Here is a 15,362-nt window from a genome sequence, read left to right on the forward strand (position 1 = left end):
GGGTCCTTTCTCCTTGCCCTCTAGGTTGAGGAGGGTTCTTAAAATTGAACCCGGGAGTGTCCATAAATGGGTGGAAGGGTTGGTTAAAATGCTCATAGGGCCACCCGTGGTCACCCCAACCACCATCAAAAGGGTTTAGGGTGGATGTGCGAGCCGGATCATAAGCCGGATCACACCCACCCGGGCGATAAGGATCATAAGGGGGGGTGCCAATGCGTTGGGAAGGGTCGATAGGACCTTCCCAATAGGGGTAGACATTGGGGGTAGGGTTGTTGGGGTCATAGGGGCCCCACTGAGGAACCGGACCCTCTTGAGGGGGGTGGTAGGGGTAGTTAACATAGGGTGCTTGGATGCCCGCTTGTACAAGGTTATCTAATTCATCCTCCCGTAGTAGTACCCCCATTGTTTCATGGAAGCTTGGTTATCCCGACAGATATCCTCGAGGTTACTACTGATGGCATTCATGTCAAAAAGAGGAAAGGAGGAAGAGGTAGATGCCTCACCTCCCCCGCTAAGGGAGGGAACAATTTGCTCCTGGCGGTGGACCGGTGGAGGATGAGGAACTGCACCACGGGCTCTTGTTCTTTTTAATTCATTGGGGATGTGCTGCCGGGGGATCTTCCATTTGAGAGGAGAGGAGTGGTCCACCATAGTGAGGGATGGGTCCGGAAGGACAAACCATTCAACCTCTTTGTCCACTAAGAGGATGAATTTGCGCTTGTTTATGGAGTAGTTGATGAAGCGGTGGTGACGGAGAGCACTAAGGGAGAGAGAATAAGGAGGAAACTCGTTGGTGACTTCCTCTTGGGTTTGGTGCACAAAGGGGAGCATTTATATTTGCTCCTTGTAACCTCCATCTTTCAAGGAAAGGGCAATGATAGTGATCATGCCCCCCATAAAAATGTCGTCACCAAGACGGTTGTCCCGAGTATCCAAAAGCCTTTGGATGAAGGTGGAAGAGCATTGGAACTTGAGGCGCTGAGGGTTGTCGACAAAGAATAGAAAAGCTACCTCATCCTTAACCATTGAGTTGAGGTTTTCTTTGAAGAACACAACATATTAGAGAAGTCGAGAAAAATATCTTAAGGCTATGTGGATGATGTTGTTGACCTTAGATGTGTTAGTTCTAAAACTATCCCTGGTGGATATGCTCCTCCACCATTCTTTCTCGTTGTAGGGGATGCGATGAGTGGAAGTCATCTCGCAAGGATGATCTAGCCCGGCCGTATGCCAATGGAAAATCTCGTTTAGATCACTCTCGGTGAGGGAGTGATCCTCATTGAACATGCGAAAATGTATCACAAGTTGAGGCTCCTCATCATTGAACTCTGGCTCTATGACTTCCATGCGGAGAGAGGCAAGGAATTCCAAAGTCACTCGCTCATAGGTGTGAGCGTGAAGGTAGATGAAATCATCCAATCCAAAATTTTATGCTAACCGAACTACCTCATCCAATATACCGAGCTTTTGCAACGTTGTAGGACAAAAGAACCATGTTGAACGGATGGGACGATTGATAAGGGATTTGTAGACGTCCCAAAAGTGCTCATTTGGAGCAATTATGCTATGATCATTTATGCCGGAAAGAGGCGGGAAACTCGTTGATGAAGATTCACCCACTCTCTTCCTCTTTGACTTGCTCTTTCCGAAAACCATGATTCTACAAAATTACCAAGAGCTATTGTTAGGAAAATTTTATAAGAGATGTCATAAGAAGCTAGCCACGGTAAAAGTGTATGCGTGAAAGTAGTTGCCTTGAGTTGTGAAATAGATATGAAGGATGACAACAATACAATTCAAGGCATAAATGGACACATTTAAACCAAGGCATGGGCAAGAAACCCTATGACATTCATATATAAGTCCTAACAAAGTCTAGGTGAATTTCGGCATGATGCCTTCTAATTACATGATAATCATTCACCAAACCATCAAAATCAAACCAAAAACAACAAGAATCATTCTCCAACAACATCCAATTCATAAATTCCTCAATCACCAAATAGTAGCATGAACACCCTAGCATGAAATCAACATTTTTAAGCAAAGACATTGAGATCAAATAAAACCAAGGTATACATGCATAATTATGATAACAACATGTTCTACTATCAATTACCAATCAATTGCAACATATAAATCCAAAGAACCACAAGAATCAAGCAAGTTATTACTAACAATTTCAAGAATACCACAATTCATATTTAAACATGCAAAACATGATATAACTATTAGAAATTGAAGAAATGAACTTGCAAAAGTTAAGAAAACCATACCACAATTGATTGTAAGTAAGTAGAAACCCAAAAACACCAAAACACTCAAACCCTAGAAATTGGGGGAAATGAAAAAAAATGGGATTTTTGTGAGGAATTTTTGGTAGAGATTGTAGAAATGGAGTGGAGGATGGAAAATAAGTGAGAAAAAAAGAAGATTGGAGTGATTTTAATGGAGGTTTGAGGTTGTAGGAGGGGTTTATGGAGGTTAGAGTGAGAAGGAGGAGAATAGAGAGAGAGGGTCTAATGAAATGAATGGGAAAAGAAGAGCAGCCCCCGTTTTTTTTAAAATTCGACAAAGACTCGGCCGAACCATGGGTAAGTTCGGTCGAACTCTTGAAATGGTTCGGCCGAACCTTCTCTCTAACTTGAAATTCACGAAAATGGCATAAAGTTTTCAAGTTTTGATTCCAGAGTAGGTGCGACCGAACACAGCTATGTTTGGGCGAATTAAGGTTCGGTCGAACCTCTCCAAGGTTCGCTCGAACCTACTCCAGAATATTAATTTCTGCAATTTTGGCAGAAAGTTTTTAACTTGAGGTTCCAGAGGAGGTGCGACCGAACTCAACAAGGTTCGGGCACACCTTTTAAAAGGTTCGACCGAACCTTTAGGAAGTTCGGTCGAATCACCTGGCATTTTCAAAGAAATGCCCATTTTGCAATACAATATGCACAAACACCCCTCTTAAAAAACACTAAACACCATACCATCATGCTAAGGCAAAGCATACCAAAAATTCCAACACAATCAAAATTAAAAAATCCAACAATCCAACATTGTAGATAGGAAAATAACAAAGCATCAAGAAAGGAGTAAAAAGAAAAAGGTTAGGGACTCGGGTTGCCTCTAGAGAAGCGCTTCTTTAAGAGGTCACTAGCTTGACCATGAGAAAAATTCTTCAAGTGGGAGGCTTGGGATCCAAAGGATCAAGCATTATACATTCGATGATACCAATTTCTTCCTTGCAAAAGTAATGCTTTAAACGATGACCATTAACCATAAACTTGTTACCATCCGCATCTAACTCAAAGGAGCCATAAGGAGTAGTCTTTGATATCACAAAAGGACCCGACCACTTTGATTTGAGTTTACCCAAAAACAAACAAAACCTTGAGTTGAAAAGAAAAACCTTGTCTGCAACCTTAAAGTTCTTGTTTCGAATATGTTGGTCATGCCACTTTTTGGTCTTCTCCTTATATAACCTTGAGCTCTCATAAGCATCATCTCTAAGCTCTTCATGTTCATTGAGCTTAAGCAATCTCTTCTCACCGGCCAACGATAAATCCATATTGAGCTCTTTTATGGCCCACCAAGCCTTGTATTCTAACTCAACCGGCAAGTGACAAGCCTTTTCATAGACCAACCTATAGGGGGTCGTGCCGATTGTAGTCTTGTACGCCGTCCTAAGAGCCCATAGTGTGTCATCAAGTTAGAAGGACCAATCTATCCTTGATTTGTTCACAATCCTTTCAAGAAGATTTTTTATTTCACGATTCGAGACCTCCACTTGTCCTTGAGTTTGAGGGTGGAAAGGTAATCCAACCTTGTGATGAACGCCATACCTCTTGAGAAGAGCTTTAAATTGCTTTTTGGAGAAATGGGAGCCTCCATCACTAACTAGCACCCTCGAAACCCCAAACCTAGGAAAAATGATCTTCTTTAGAAGCATAAGCACAACCTTGTGATCATTGGTAGGTGAGGGTATGGATTCAATCCATTTCGTCACATAATCAACCGCTACCAAGATATATAGATTTCCACAAGAAGAAACGAAAGGCCCCATAAAGTCCACTCCCCATACATAAAATGGCTCACCTTCTAAAACACTTTGTTGGGGAATTTCGTCCCTCTTGGTAATGCCTCCGCTCCTTTGACATCTATCACATTGCGCAATGAATTTGTGGGCGTCTCTATGCATTGTCGGCCACCACAATAAAAATTGAGAGATTTTTTCCAGTGTTTTGTCAACACCACCATGTCCTCCACATGGTAGTGAGTGGCAATGCTAAAGAACACTTTGAATTTCATGATCTGGAATACACTTCCGATAAAGGCCATCTCCACATTGCTTGAATATGTATGGGTCATTCCAAAAGTACCTTCTCACTTCCTTGAAAAACTTCTCTTTTGTTGATAAGAGTACTCCGGGGGAACGACTCCACACGCAAGATAGTTGGCTATATCCGCGTACCAAGGGGTAGAAGTTGACGCCAAAGCCATGAGAGCCTCAAATCCTATCTCATCATTAATCGGTACATCCTCCTTGTTCTCAAATGGTAGCCTAGACAAATGATCCGCTACATAGTTCTCCGCTCCCTTTTTGTCCATCATTTCCATGTGAAAGTCTTGGAGAGAGAGAACCCAACGGATAAAGCGAGGCTTTGCTTCTTTCTTGGTCATGAGAGACCAATATTTCCTTTTTCTTTCTCACCTCCCTTGTTTTCATTCACACTCTCCTCTCCTCCCTTGTTTTCCTCACTATCCCCTTCATTTGGCCCTTTATAGGAAGTTCCCAACCTCAATGTGATCGCCTTGCATGTATCGGGCTTTGGATTGTGAGATGGGTTAGGTTGTGATTGTCCGGGTAGAGTGGATGGTGAATTGAAAGGAGTTCTCTCGACCAATTGAGCTAGTTGTGAATCAACCATCTTGTTGTGAGCTCTTATCTCTTGCATTTGTTGCCCAAAACATTGCATTTGCGCATGCATGTCTTGGAGGAGTTGAGTTTGAGTTAGTTCTGCTTGAGGTGCTTTTTCTTGATGATTTCTTTGAGGTGCTTGGGTTTGATTGTTGTATTGGTTATTCCTTGGATAGCTTCCTCTTGGGTTTTGGGGTTTATATGGAGGTGGATTTTGATATTGAGGGTTGGATTTATAGAATGGTTGAGCTTGTTGGTTCCATTGTTGAGGTTGAGGTACAAACTCGGGTGGTGGTTGTCTCCAAGCTACTCCACCGCCGCTTCCTCTAAATTTCTCTGTCCTTGTGTTGTATGCCGCTACATGTTCGGGGCTCAAACCTCCACAATAGGACGTATCATGGTTCGTTCCTCAACAATTTTGACAAGAGAAAGAGTTAACTTGAGAAGAGCTTGCTCCACCACTTGAACTTGCATTCACACTCGTGTTCAACTTGGAAAGCCCTCTTGTTAGTTGATCAATTTGATGTTGTAATTGATCAACTTTCTCTAATTCGTAAATACCACCTCTCTTTGGAGTGTTTCTTCTTCGGCCCCCCGAAAAGTAATTATTTGATACCTCTTCTATTGTGGCTTCCACTTGATTTTGAGGGATCTTGATTAATTGACCACCCGCCCCCGCATCCAAATTGGCTCTTGACATGGGCTCCAATCCGTCGTAGAAAACCCGCATGAGCAACCCTTGATTGTACTCATGGTGGGGACATGCTTGTACCAACTCTTTGAATCTCTCCCATGCTTCACCAAGACTTTCATCGGCATCTTGCTCAAATGATGCAATTTTCCTTCTCATTACGGCGGTCTTCTCCACGGAGATAAAGCGCTTCAAGAACGCCTTTACCACCTCCCTCCATGTTGTGAGAGTGTTAGGCTTTACTTGCTTTAGCCATTTCTTTGCTCGTCTGGTGAGAGATTGTCGGAAAAGGTGCATACGAATGTAGTCTTGACTCACTTCATTGGTTTGCATCATTGCGCACAATTCAAGGAATTGGTCCAAATGTTCAATAAGGTCCTCACTTGCACTTCTGGAAAATTGCTCCGATAAGACCATTCGAGTATATTGTGGATGTATTGAGAAGTTGGTTTCCGTGACGTGTAGCAAAATCCCTCCCGTGAGCTCATAATCCTTCGGATTTCTGAACTCACGAAACAAAACATCGTTCTCTTGTCCCGCCAATTATCTGCGTGGTGAACTTGAAGAGTAACTATCACTCTCACTATCAACTATATCACCAAAACCTCTTCCCTCGTCTTGATAAAGCCTACAGACTTGTCTCAAGATTCGGTTGATTTCATGGTCAATTTGATGTGAGGGTGCTCCTTGAGACCTCCTAAGCATTCACCAAAGCTAGGCAAACAATTAGTAATGACAAGGATGAAAAAACAAAAAAAAACAAAAAGAAAATAAAGCAAAATAACTCTAACAAAAGCAATAATAGACGCTAAACAAGCCGCTTCCCCGGCAACGGCGCCAAAATTTGATCGCGGGTTAGATAGGTCGTTAAGCTACTACCCTAACCAAATTAATAATTTATAATGCTTGAACCTACACTAAACTAGTTACTGGAAAGTAAAGGGCGAACCACTAGGGAAGCACGCTAATTCAACATCAAATATCACTAATGCAAGAGTGAAAAGTGGATTGTTTTTGTTGGTTTTGTTGAGTAATAACACTAAAACTACAAATAAGCAAGAAAATAATGATTAAAATCAATAGAAAATGACGCTAGGGATACGGGGGTGTCCAATATGATTAGAAAGAGGAGAATAATGGTAATTATCATGAAACATATGCCAAAGAACACAAGATTCTATCTAAACAATTCATTCTCATGCAATTGTCTAGGAAAATCAATGAAAGAGATCTACACTAATAAGGATCATTCTTATGCATCCTATTAGTAACAATCAAATCAAGAGAATAAAGAAGCACAATCCATAAAAACTCCACTTTAATAACTTATTTTCATGCAATCATTAAAATAGAGGTGATCCTAATCTAGTTCAAATCACTTTCATGCATTTAAACTAGAAAACATCAAATAGAGTGTAACAATACTCCCAAGCTAATAAAAATCATTTCTTTCATCAATATATGGCATAAGTTCAATCCAACCATCATCATTCATCCAATATCAAATCATATCTTCCACCCCCTTCCCCTAGCTAAAAGTTTATCCTAGAGAATGGAGATTAAACATAATATCAAAACTAGAAATAAACTCAAGAAACTAAAAAAAAACATGATTAAAATCAATGAAATCAATAACAACAAGATAATCTAAAAAGATTGACAAGAATAAGTAATAATAAAACAAATAAATAATACTAAAGGAAAGGAGAAGAATTTACGAAAGAAGGGATTAATGAAAGATGAAAACTTGAATTCTTGCTTGATTGAAGGAAGATTAAAACTTGAGCAAAGTTGAATACAATAAAGGATGCTTGAATAACAATCTATTTTCTCTTTCTAGATTAGGCTAATTTTCTACAAATTAAAACTAAGTTAATTCCAAAATTACATCAAAACGTTCTAAGATGGAACTTATATAGTCCGTACAGAGCCAGCTGGAAAAAGGAGTGGTCTGACCGAACAATGGGAAGGTTCAGCCGGACTATAGGGTAGGTTCGTCCGAACCATGGGTAGGTTCTATTGAACCTCCCTGATCCTGCTCTGGTCGAACTTCTGTGGTTCGACCAATCCTGTAAAATTGCCAAATTGCTTCTTGACCCTGCCTCGATGTTCGGCCGAAGCACTGAGCAGGTTCGGTCACACTCTGGTTCGACCACACCTTCAGGAGGTTCGGCCGAACCTCTTCTGAATCTTTCTTCTGTCAGCTTCCTTTGAGCTTAGCTTCCTCATCTTGAAAACCCCGATGGTTCCTACAAAGCATAAGCATGGAAATCACAATAAAAACAAAGCGAGAACACTAAGAAAAGGGAAGATAAAGGAGAAAAGAAAAGAGGAAACAAAACTAAGTAAAAATGCTTAGAAAAAGGGCCAAACAAGTGCAAATGAGAGGAGAATCCTTAGAGAAAAAGGATAAAAGAGTGGAATGAATGCCACTTATCACCGCCCCGACAACTCACACCACGTCCAAGCTTGATGATGCTGTACTTCAAAGCGTCAACAAGCTTTATAAATCCCATCATGTCCGAGTGTGTAGGCTGAGAACAAAGAATAATCAGTAACAAGGTGTATTAAAAAGGATGAATAACGTGTCTGTAGACACCTAAAAATGTCTCCCCAAAACCAATCCCGATGATGAACAACCTTTCACCACCACTATTGGTCGGGTTCAGTATTTAATCCTGAGAGTGCTTAAAAAATCGTATTTGATTAAATTCGTATTTTTGAACAGTCCATGGATTAGTCTTGATGTTTGGTAAAAGCATAGTTTTAATTTCAGCCCAAATTTATTATTTAATTCTAGCCCAAACCTTTTTTTTGTTTTATTGTTTTTTTTTTAAGCCCAAACCTTTTACTTATTTTCATATTTTAGCCCAAATAACAATAAATTAGAAAAAAGCCCGAAATTATCAATCGGCACTTAAAATGCTGAACGAAATTAGGGTTCAAAAAAATTTAGACAGAAAAGTGGACTGAAAATTCCCGCGCCACGGCAGCTTTCCACCATGTCACGGGAAATTTTCCCGTCTGACGGTGGGATTTCCCATGACACGGGAAACCTGTTGTGACACGGGAATTTCCGTGTCCTTTTCGCGTAAACCCTTAACGCGTTTTCTCCCCCGTTTACTAAATATTTCCCGCGTCACACAAAATTTGCACCGTGTCACGGGAATTTTTCCCGTCTGACGGTGGGATTTCCCGTGTCACGGTACAGTTTGCCATGTCGCGGGATACTTTTTTAGGGTTTTTATCATTTTAGGGTTCTTTGTGTTCCCTCAGCACATTTTCTCAATAAATACCCCCCTCATTTCTTATGTACGGGGCATCAATTAATTCTCTAGTTTTTTCTCTCTTCTATGTTTTAGCCTAAACACTAGCCTACCCATCTTCTTTCAAAATTCCTTCTTCAAGTACTCTAAGGAGTCTATACTTTACTCGTGGTTCTGTCCTTAAGATAAGGCGTGAAAGGTAGAACTGTTTGAGGATTTGGCCCTAAATCAATTCTATTTAATTTAATTTAATTATTGTTTTATTATTATTTCCTTGAAGTTACTAACTCGTTTATTATTTTGTAGTTGCAAACAAACAGAATCAAAGTTAGAATTATGTTCCTTTTATTTCTTTTTTTTTCTAACGATTTATATTGTTGGAATTATTGTTAAATTGCTTCCAATATTGATGTTATTCTATTATATTTATTGATCACCATATTGCATATTTAAAGGGAATATGTAATTGAAAATCACGCCTAATAAGATAATTTGGACAACCGGTTTAGGTTCCCTTTTAATCTTGTTGTTTAATCAAGTGATCACAAATATTTTAGAATTATATGTTGCATTAATATTCAACCAATTTAGCTTAATAATAGTTTGGAGCGAATTGAACATTCTGTTTGTATGCCTTTGTGATTGCAGGAATGCTTTTCACCATAAGAATCGAGTAGAAGCCAATACGGGCGAATGTGACTCCATGACTCACTTCGTACCATCATCCCCGATCCTCCTTTCGTGGTTCCGAACCATATGGAGTTAGTAATCTCATGGATTATGAATGGGGTGTAACCTTCACGGGTTAATCGTTGTTGCCTACGTTGTCCCTGTATCGTGGTTGCCTTAAATGATCCGTGAACGGTTTACAAGTTCCTTAAAAACATGTTGGCGGATCCCTACATTCCTTGTCCCTAATCGTATATGTCAATTCCCACTTCCTATGAGTGCCAAGAATATTCACACATGCTTTTAATGTAGGCGCACTTCCAACGACGCCTACAATTTGGCGACTCCACTGGGGAGGATTCTTTGTTATTTATCGATTTGAGTGATTGATATTTAATTAAGATGAGTGGATGAGATTTGAAAGATTCTTGAAAAATATTCCTGTGATTAATTTGGCATTTTTGCATATGCATAGACGTTTTAAGGTCGCATTTAGGTCTTTCCCGTAGGAAAAATTGAATAACTTTATTGCGTACGAAGGAAAACAGGGAACCAGTCAGATTTTCTGACTGCCGTGCCACGGCAAAATCTGTCGTGTCACGGTACAGTGCACCGTCTGACGGTGTGCCGTACCGTGGCACGAGAATTTTTGTCGTGTCACAGAAGTCCTAAAATCAGTCCGGTGGCTTATTTTCTCTTCTCACAGTCAACTTCCTTCGATTTTTCTGAAAAAACGTGTGTGTTCTACATGCGTCTTAGCCCCAGCGGATTTAAGCTCATGGCAATAAGGGTTCATCCGAGTTATTAAATCCACCCAAACCATGGAGTCAAGTTCGATTTCATCACGAACTCGCGGAGCCGCCCGTTGGCATACACCGTGTCACGGCAAGTCCTATCGCGTCACAAAACAGACCTAGAACTGCGCACCGTGTCACGGCAAGTCCTGTCGCGTCACGGTGAACAGTGCCGTGACACGGCGCTTTCTACCGTTTGACGGTAGACTGCACCATGTCACGACAGTCAGCACCGTGACACGGTGCCTAGGAAAAGTGTCCCGTTAGTCTTTTTTCGATTTTTGTGCATACGTATGTGGTTTATATGTCCAGTTTGGTGTCATGTCTAGTTGTACCGTCAAAACACGCGTCCATAACCTCACTTAATCACACACGTATCGTGTTCACACACTTTTTTCTTTAGTCATGCACCTCTTTTTGACCGTATTTTAGGGTAGTCTTTTTTTTGTGTCGTTTTTTTTCGGAGTAAGTCGGATAGTATCCTCCCCTATTTTTATTTTTTAAAATAAAAAATAAATAAATAGAATTTAAGTTATAGATTTTTAAAATTCAAATTTTTTATTCTTTATTTTTCCGAATGGGTTAAGGTTAAGTTTGGTCATTAAAGGTGTGTTTGTTTCGGTGTCACATCACTTGGTCAAGAAGCAGGGGTAGATTATTACGGTTCGAGTCAATACCTCAACAACCTCTTATACCAAAGAGGCGTACAAGGAAACCACCACAATCATCTCCACAAGATCCATCTCTAATCTACTTTCAACCAATGGCTACTAAGGAAGATATCGAGAACATCAACAAGACAATTGAAATGTTGTCTAACATGATGCAAACACTCACCACTAGAGTCAACACGGTAGAGCAAGACAATCAAAACAATGTCACTACCGCTGTAATGGACAAGATTAAGGAACATATGAGTAAGATTTCTGAATAATTCACTTACGTGAAACAACCTGTCACCTCTTCGTCCATAAGGGACAAGCTTCCTGAGAAGTTTTCCACTGCTGAAATTCCCAAATTCAAGCCTACTGATAACCCGCTTTTCCATTTGAAGGCTTTTTTTGCAACCATGGCTCTTAAGGGAGTAGATGTGACACTCTTCCCTACAGTGTTCCCTCTTTTCTTGGAGCATGCTTGTCAACAGTGGTTCTACTCTTTGGAATCCAAACATGTCGCGACCTGAGAGGATGTTGCTGAAATCTTTATGAATCGTTACAAGTGTAACATTCAAGCTAAGACTTCTGAACGTGAACTCTCCATTCTCAAACAGAAAGAGAATGAAGGCTTCACTACTTACTTAAGCAGGTGGAGGAAAACATCTGCGCTCTTGGTGGATCCCCCCAAGGAAAAAGAGATGGTTCGCTTGTTTATTGCCAATCTGACTCATAAGTAAAAGCAACACTTGAAGTTTCTGCCTCTGAGTACCTTTGAAGCTGTATACGATATTGGGATCAATATCGTGGATGAACTGATGAAGACTGCTGGTAGCAACAATAATAACAGCACTTGGAAAAACAATAAGAATGACACTTTTTCTTCTTCGTCTTCCAAGCCCAATAACGCTACCAAAAATATCAATATCAACGATGTGCTGGCCCTTAATGCTCCTCCTCAAAGATTCCAAAGGCAAAGGAGGGTTTACACGCCTTTGGGAATGACTTATGATGCTGGTTTTGACCGTTTGCATGGTCAAGGACTGTTTATGCCAATTGGACCATTTCCAGAACCTCGACCAGAGAATAGGACCGCTAGCTATGAACCCAATGCTTATTGTAAGTTTCATCAAGGCAAGGGTCATAATACTGAGAAGTGTTGGAGGTTGAAGGATGCGATCCAAGACCTAATTGATGCTAATCAACTTCTTGTCCCTCCGGGGGGCAAGAAGCCTAACATTCAAATAGGTCCTCTTTCCGATGCCTTAGCTATCATGGGAGATGAAGTCTTCTTTGATTCGTCAATACTCATTCAACCTGTGAATGAACCTCTGCGGGAAGTTGTATTTGTCTCGAGTTCTGATGAAGTGAATGGAATTTGGGATAGTGACGATGAAGACGTCTATCTCAAGGATATAGCCTGTTCATCTCTTGGCACAAGTGAAGATGTTTGGGGAGACCTTGAGGTTAAGGTTCTCACCAAAAGTGGACGGTTGCAACAACCTAGTCCACCTCCACCTCCACCACAGTCACATCCGATAGTTGATCACATCAACCCTGTGAACAACAATGTGGTCAAATAATTGCAAAAGACCAAGGTAGAGATGAATGTATGGAAGCTTTTGGCCACCTCTCACGAGCATCGAAAGGCTGTGATGAATGCTCTGGTGAAAATAGGAGTTGATGATGATATGACTCCTCAAGGACTGGTCAACTTTCTCACTACTGAATTACCAAGTACTAGCAATCTGATTTCGTTTTCTGACAAGGATCTGCCCTCGGAAGGGGACCAACATAATAAGGCCATACACCTCACTGTGGTGTGTAGGCAGATGAATGTTCCTATGAGCCTGGTTGATAATGGCTCTGCAATCAATGTATGCCCACTCCGCACTACAAAGAAGTTGGGCATAAAGAATGAAGAACTGACTCCCTCTACTCAAGGGATTCGTGCTTATGATAATACTCGCCGTCAAGCCGTGGGTACTATCACACTGAACATAACTACTGGGGCCATTGAACGTCGCACCAAGTTTTAGGTGGTAGACATTAAGGCCTCTTTCAATCTTTTGTTAGGACGCCCTTGGCTTCATGAGCTAAAGGCGATCCCATCATCGTTGCACCAGAAAGTGAAAGCCATAGTTAGAGGAGTTCCAATTACCATTGATGCCTCTCCCATGCGCATTCAAGTTATCGACACTCCTATCGTCCATGTCAAACATGACGAAGAAGATGAAGATCTTTGGGGGTTTTCACTCGATGATGTTCTCATGATCAAAGAAGAGGAGAAGTGCCATCTCGACTTCAATCCCTATTCAAACACCAATATTAATGCCATTTTGAAGAAGAAGGGCATTTCCCTGGAATGACCCTCGGACTCAAAAAGAAAATGGTTGAACTTTGGGGCCATCCTGGTGCACTCAAGAAAGATACTTTTGGCTTGGGATTCAAGCCAATAAAAGAAGATGTGAAACAAGCCCTCTTGAAGATGAAGGCTCGCAATAACGCTCGAATCATGAAGACGGAAATGGCCATGGATCCATATCCATTCATTCTCAATGGCCAGTACATCAAAGAAGGGGAAGACTTCCCATGCTATGAAATCCCTAAGCCATTCGTCCACGATGGGAAGCGTGAACCAGGATTCGAGATGTTCCTCGATTGTGACTTTGTTGATGAAGACGAAGAGCTCTTCACTACTGAGAAATCAGCTAGCCCAAGCTCTGATGATCAAGACATCAACCTTCTTTTTGGAATGGAGAAGAATGAATCTAAGACCGTCTCCAATGATAATTCCGAGATCGTTCAAGCTGTTATAGCAAACAAAGATTTTGACCCCTCCGAGTTAATCGTCCAAGCTGATAATATTTCAAAGGGATGGCGCAAGACATTGAGGATCACTACGCTAAGCGGAGAGAAGTTGAAAATAACCGCTGGCGAAGGTCCTATGTTTGATGAGTCTGAGTCGTCTGGGTCCGAGTCCGAGTCTGAGTCTAAGTATGTAGACGAGTCCTTAGAGTCTAAGGCCGACCCTCTTTCTGCTATAGAGTCCAATCCTGAGTCTCTTGTTGAGTCTTCTCTTTCCGGTGAGGTCGCAGCTGACCTTGCCCCTCTTGATGTATTAACCAATGAATTCTATAAAATAAGTAGCTTTGCTTACGATGCGTGTCATTCCCCTAGCCATGATCAATATTGCTTTGCTAATGATAAAAATGACAAAGAAATAATAAAAACAATGGAAGAACACGAAAATAAAATGGCGGTTATCGAAGATACAAAAATAGTTAATATTTCCAATGATACGACTGTTAAAGAAGTCAAAATTGGATTAACACTAAGTCAAGATGAGCGCAAAGAGATAATTAACGCGCTTAGTGAATTTGTTGATGTATTTTCTTGGTCATACCAAGATATGCCAGGAATTGACAAGGATATAGCTCAGCATACGATACCACCCATTCCAGGTATGAAGCTTGTCAAACAAAAGCTGCGTCGTATGATACCGAATGTGGCTCTCAAAATCAAAGAAGAAATCAGAAAGCAGTCGGCCGCAGGTTTCATCAAAGTATCCAAGTATCCCGAATGGATAGCAAATGTGGTTCCAATTCCAAGAAAGGATGGAAGGGTCAGAATGTGTGTTGATTACAGGGACCTTAATAAAACAAGCCCGAAAGATGGGTTCCCTCTACCTCACATTGACATTCTGGTCGATAACACAGCAAACCATGCACTCCTATCGTTCATGGACAGCTACGCCGGATATAATAAAGTATTGATGGCTGAAAAAGATATGGAAAAAACAACATTCATCACACAATGGGGTACATATTGCTATACGGTAATGCGATTCAAGTTGAAAAACGCAGGTGCCACCTACCAAAGAGTAGCTACAGCATTGTTACATGATATGATGCATAAAGAGGTGGAGGTCTATGTCAATGATATGATCGTTAAGTTTAAAGATCGCCTAGGCCACATCATTGCACTTCGCAAGTTCTTTGAAAGACTCCGCAAGTACAACATGAGATTAAATCTAGCAAAGTGTGCATTCGGAGTCACGTCAGGCAAATTATTTGGATATGTGATCAGTTATCAAGGGATTGAAATAGATCCCACAAAAGTAAAAGCGATCATTACCATGCCACCGCCCAAGAACGAGAAGAAGATTTGAGGTTTCATTGGAAGGTTGCAATATATAAGTAGGTTCATATCAAAACTCACAGCAATATGTGAACCTATATTCAAGAAGCTTAAGAAAAATGTCCCATTCACATGGGATGACGATTGCCAAAAAGCTTTCAACAAAATCAAAGAGTACCTGGAAAACCCACCCGTGCTAGCGCCAGCAATACCTGATTTCCTCTTCGACTCTAC

At 41.0% G+C, this 15,362-nt stretch overlaps 2 protein-coding genes across 2 annotated transcripts; both read right to left on the bottom strand.

Moving 5' to 3' along the window:
- Positions 1–3,175: 3,175 nt before the first annotated feature.
- LOC110711317 lies at positions 3,176–4,195 on the bottom strand. Its single transcript, XM_021889696.1, has 2 exons — positions 3,840–4,195; positions 3,176–3,680 (listed from the first exon to the last, which is right to left on the bottom strand). Exons 1-2 carry the CDS (start codon positions 4,193–4,195, stop codon positions 3,176–3,178), a joined length of 861 nt encoding a protein of 286 aa, XP_021745388.1.
- Positions 4,196–4,673: 478 nt separating this feature from the next.
- Positions 4,674–6,023, bottom strand: LOC110711318. The gene is made up of 2 exons (XM_021889697.1): positions 5,384–6,023; positions 4,674–5,293 (listed from the first exon to the last, which is right to left on the bottom strand). Exons 1-2 carry the CDS (start codon positions 6,021–6,023, stop codon positions 4,674–4,676), a joined length of 1,260 nt encoding a protein of 419 aa, XP_021745389.1.
- Positions 6,024–15,362: the final 9,339 nt, after the last annotated feature.

Source organism: Chenopodium quinoa, unplaced genomic scaffold (genome assembly GCF_001683475.1).
Source record: "Chenopodium quinoa cultivar QQ74 unplaced genomic scaffold, ASM168347v1, whole genome shotgun sequence".
Lineage (NCBI taxonomy): Eukaryota > Viridiplantae > Streptophyta > Magnoliopsida > Caryophyllales > Amaranthaceae > Chenopodium > Chenopodium quinoa.

Excerpts from the sequence above, each read along its gene's own strand:
- LOC110711317 (XM_021889696.1), bottom strand. The coding sequence starts at position 4,195 with ATGCATAGAGACGCCCACAAATTCATTGCGCAATGTGATAGATGTCAA. Across the intron at positions 3,681-3,839 it reads TTTAAAGCTCTTCTCAAGAG|GACGGCGTACAAGACTACAA; the intron begins GTATGGCGTTCA and ends ATGGGCTCTTAG.
- LOC110711318 (XM_021889697.1), bottom strand. The coding sequence starts at position 6,023 with ATGGTCTTATCGGAGCAATTTTCCAGAAGTGCAAGTGAGGACCTTATT. Across the intron at positions 5,294-5,383 it reads GAACACGAGTGTGAATGCAA|GTTTGAGCCCCGAACATGTA; the intron begins GTTCAAGTGGTG and ends CCTATTGTGGAG.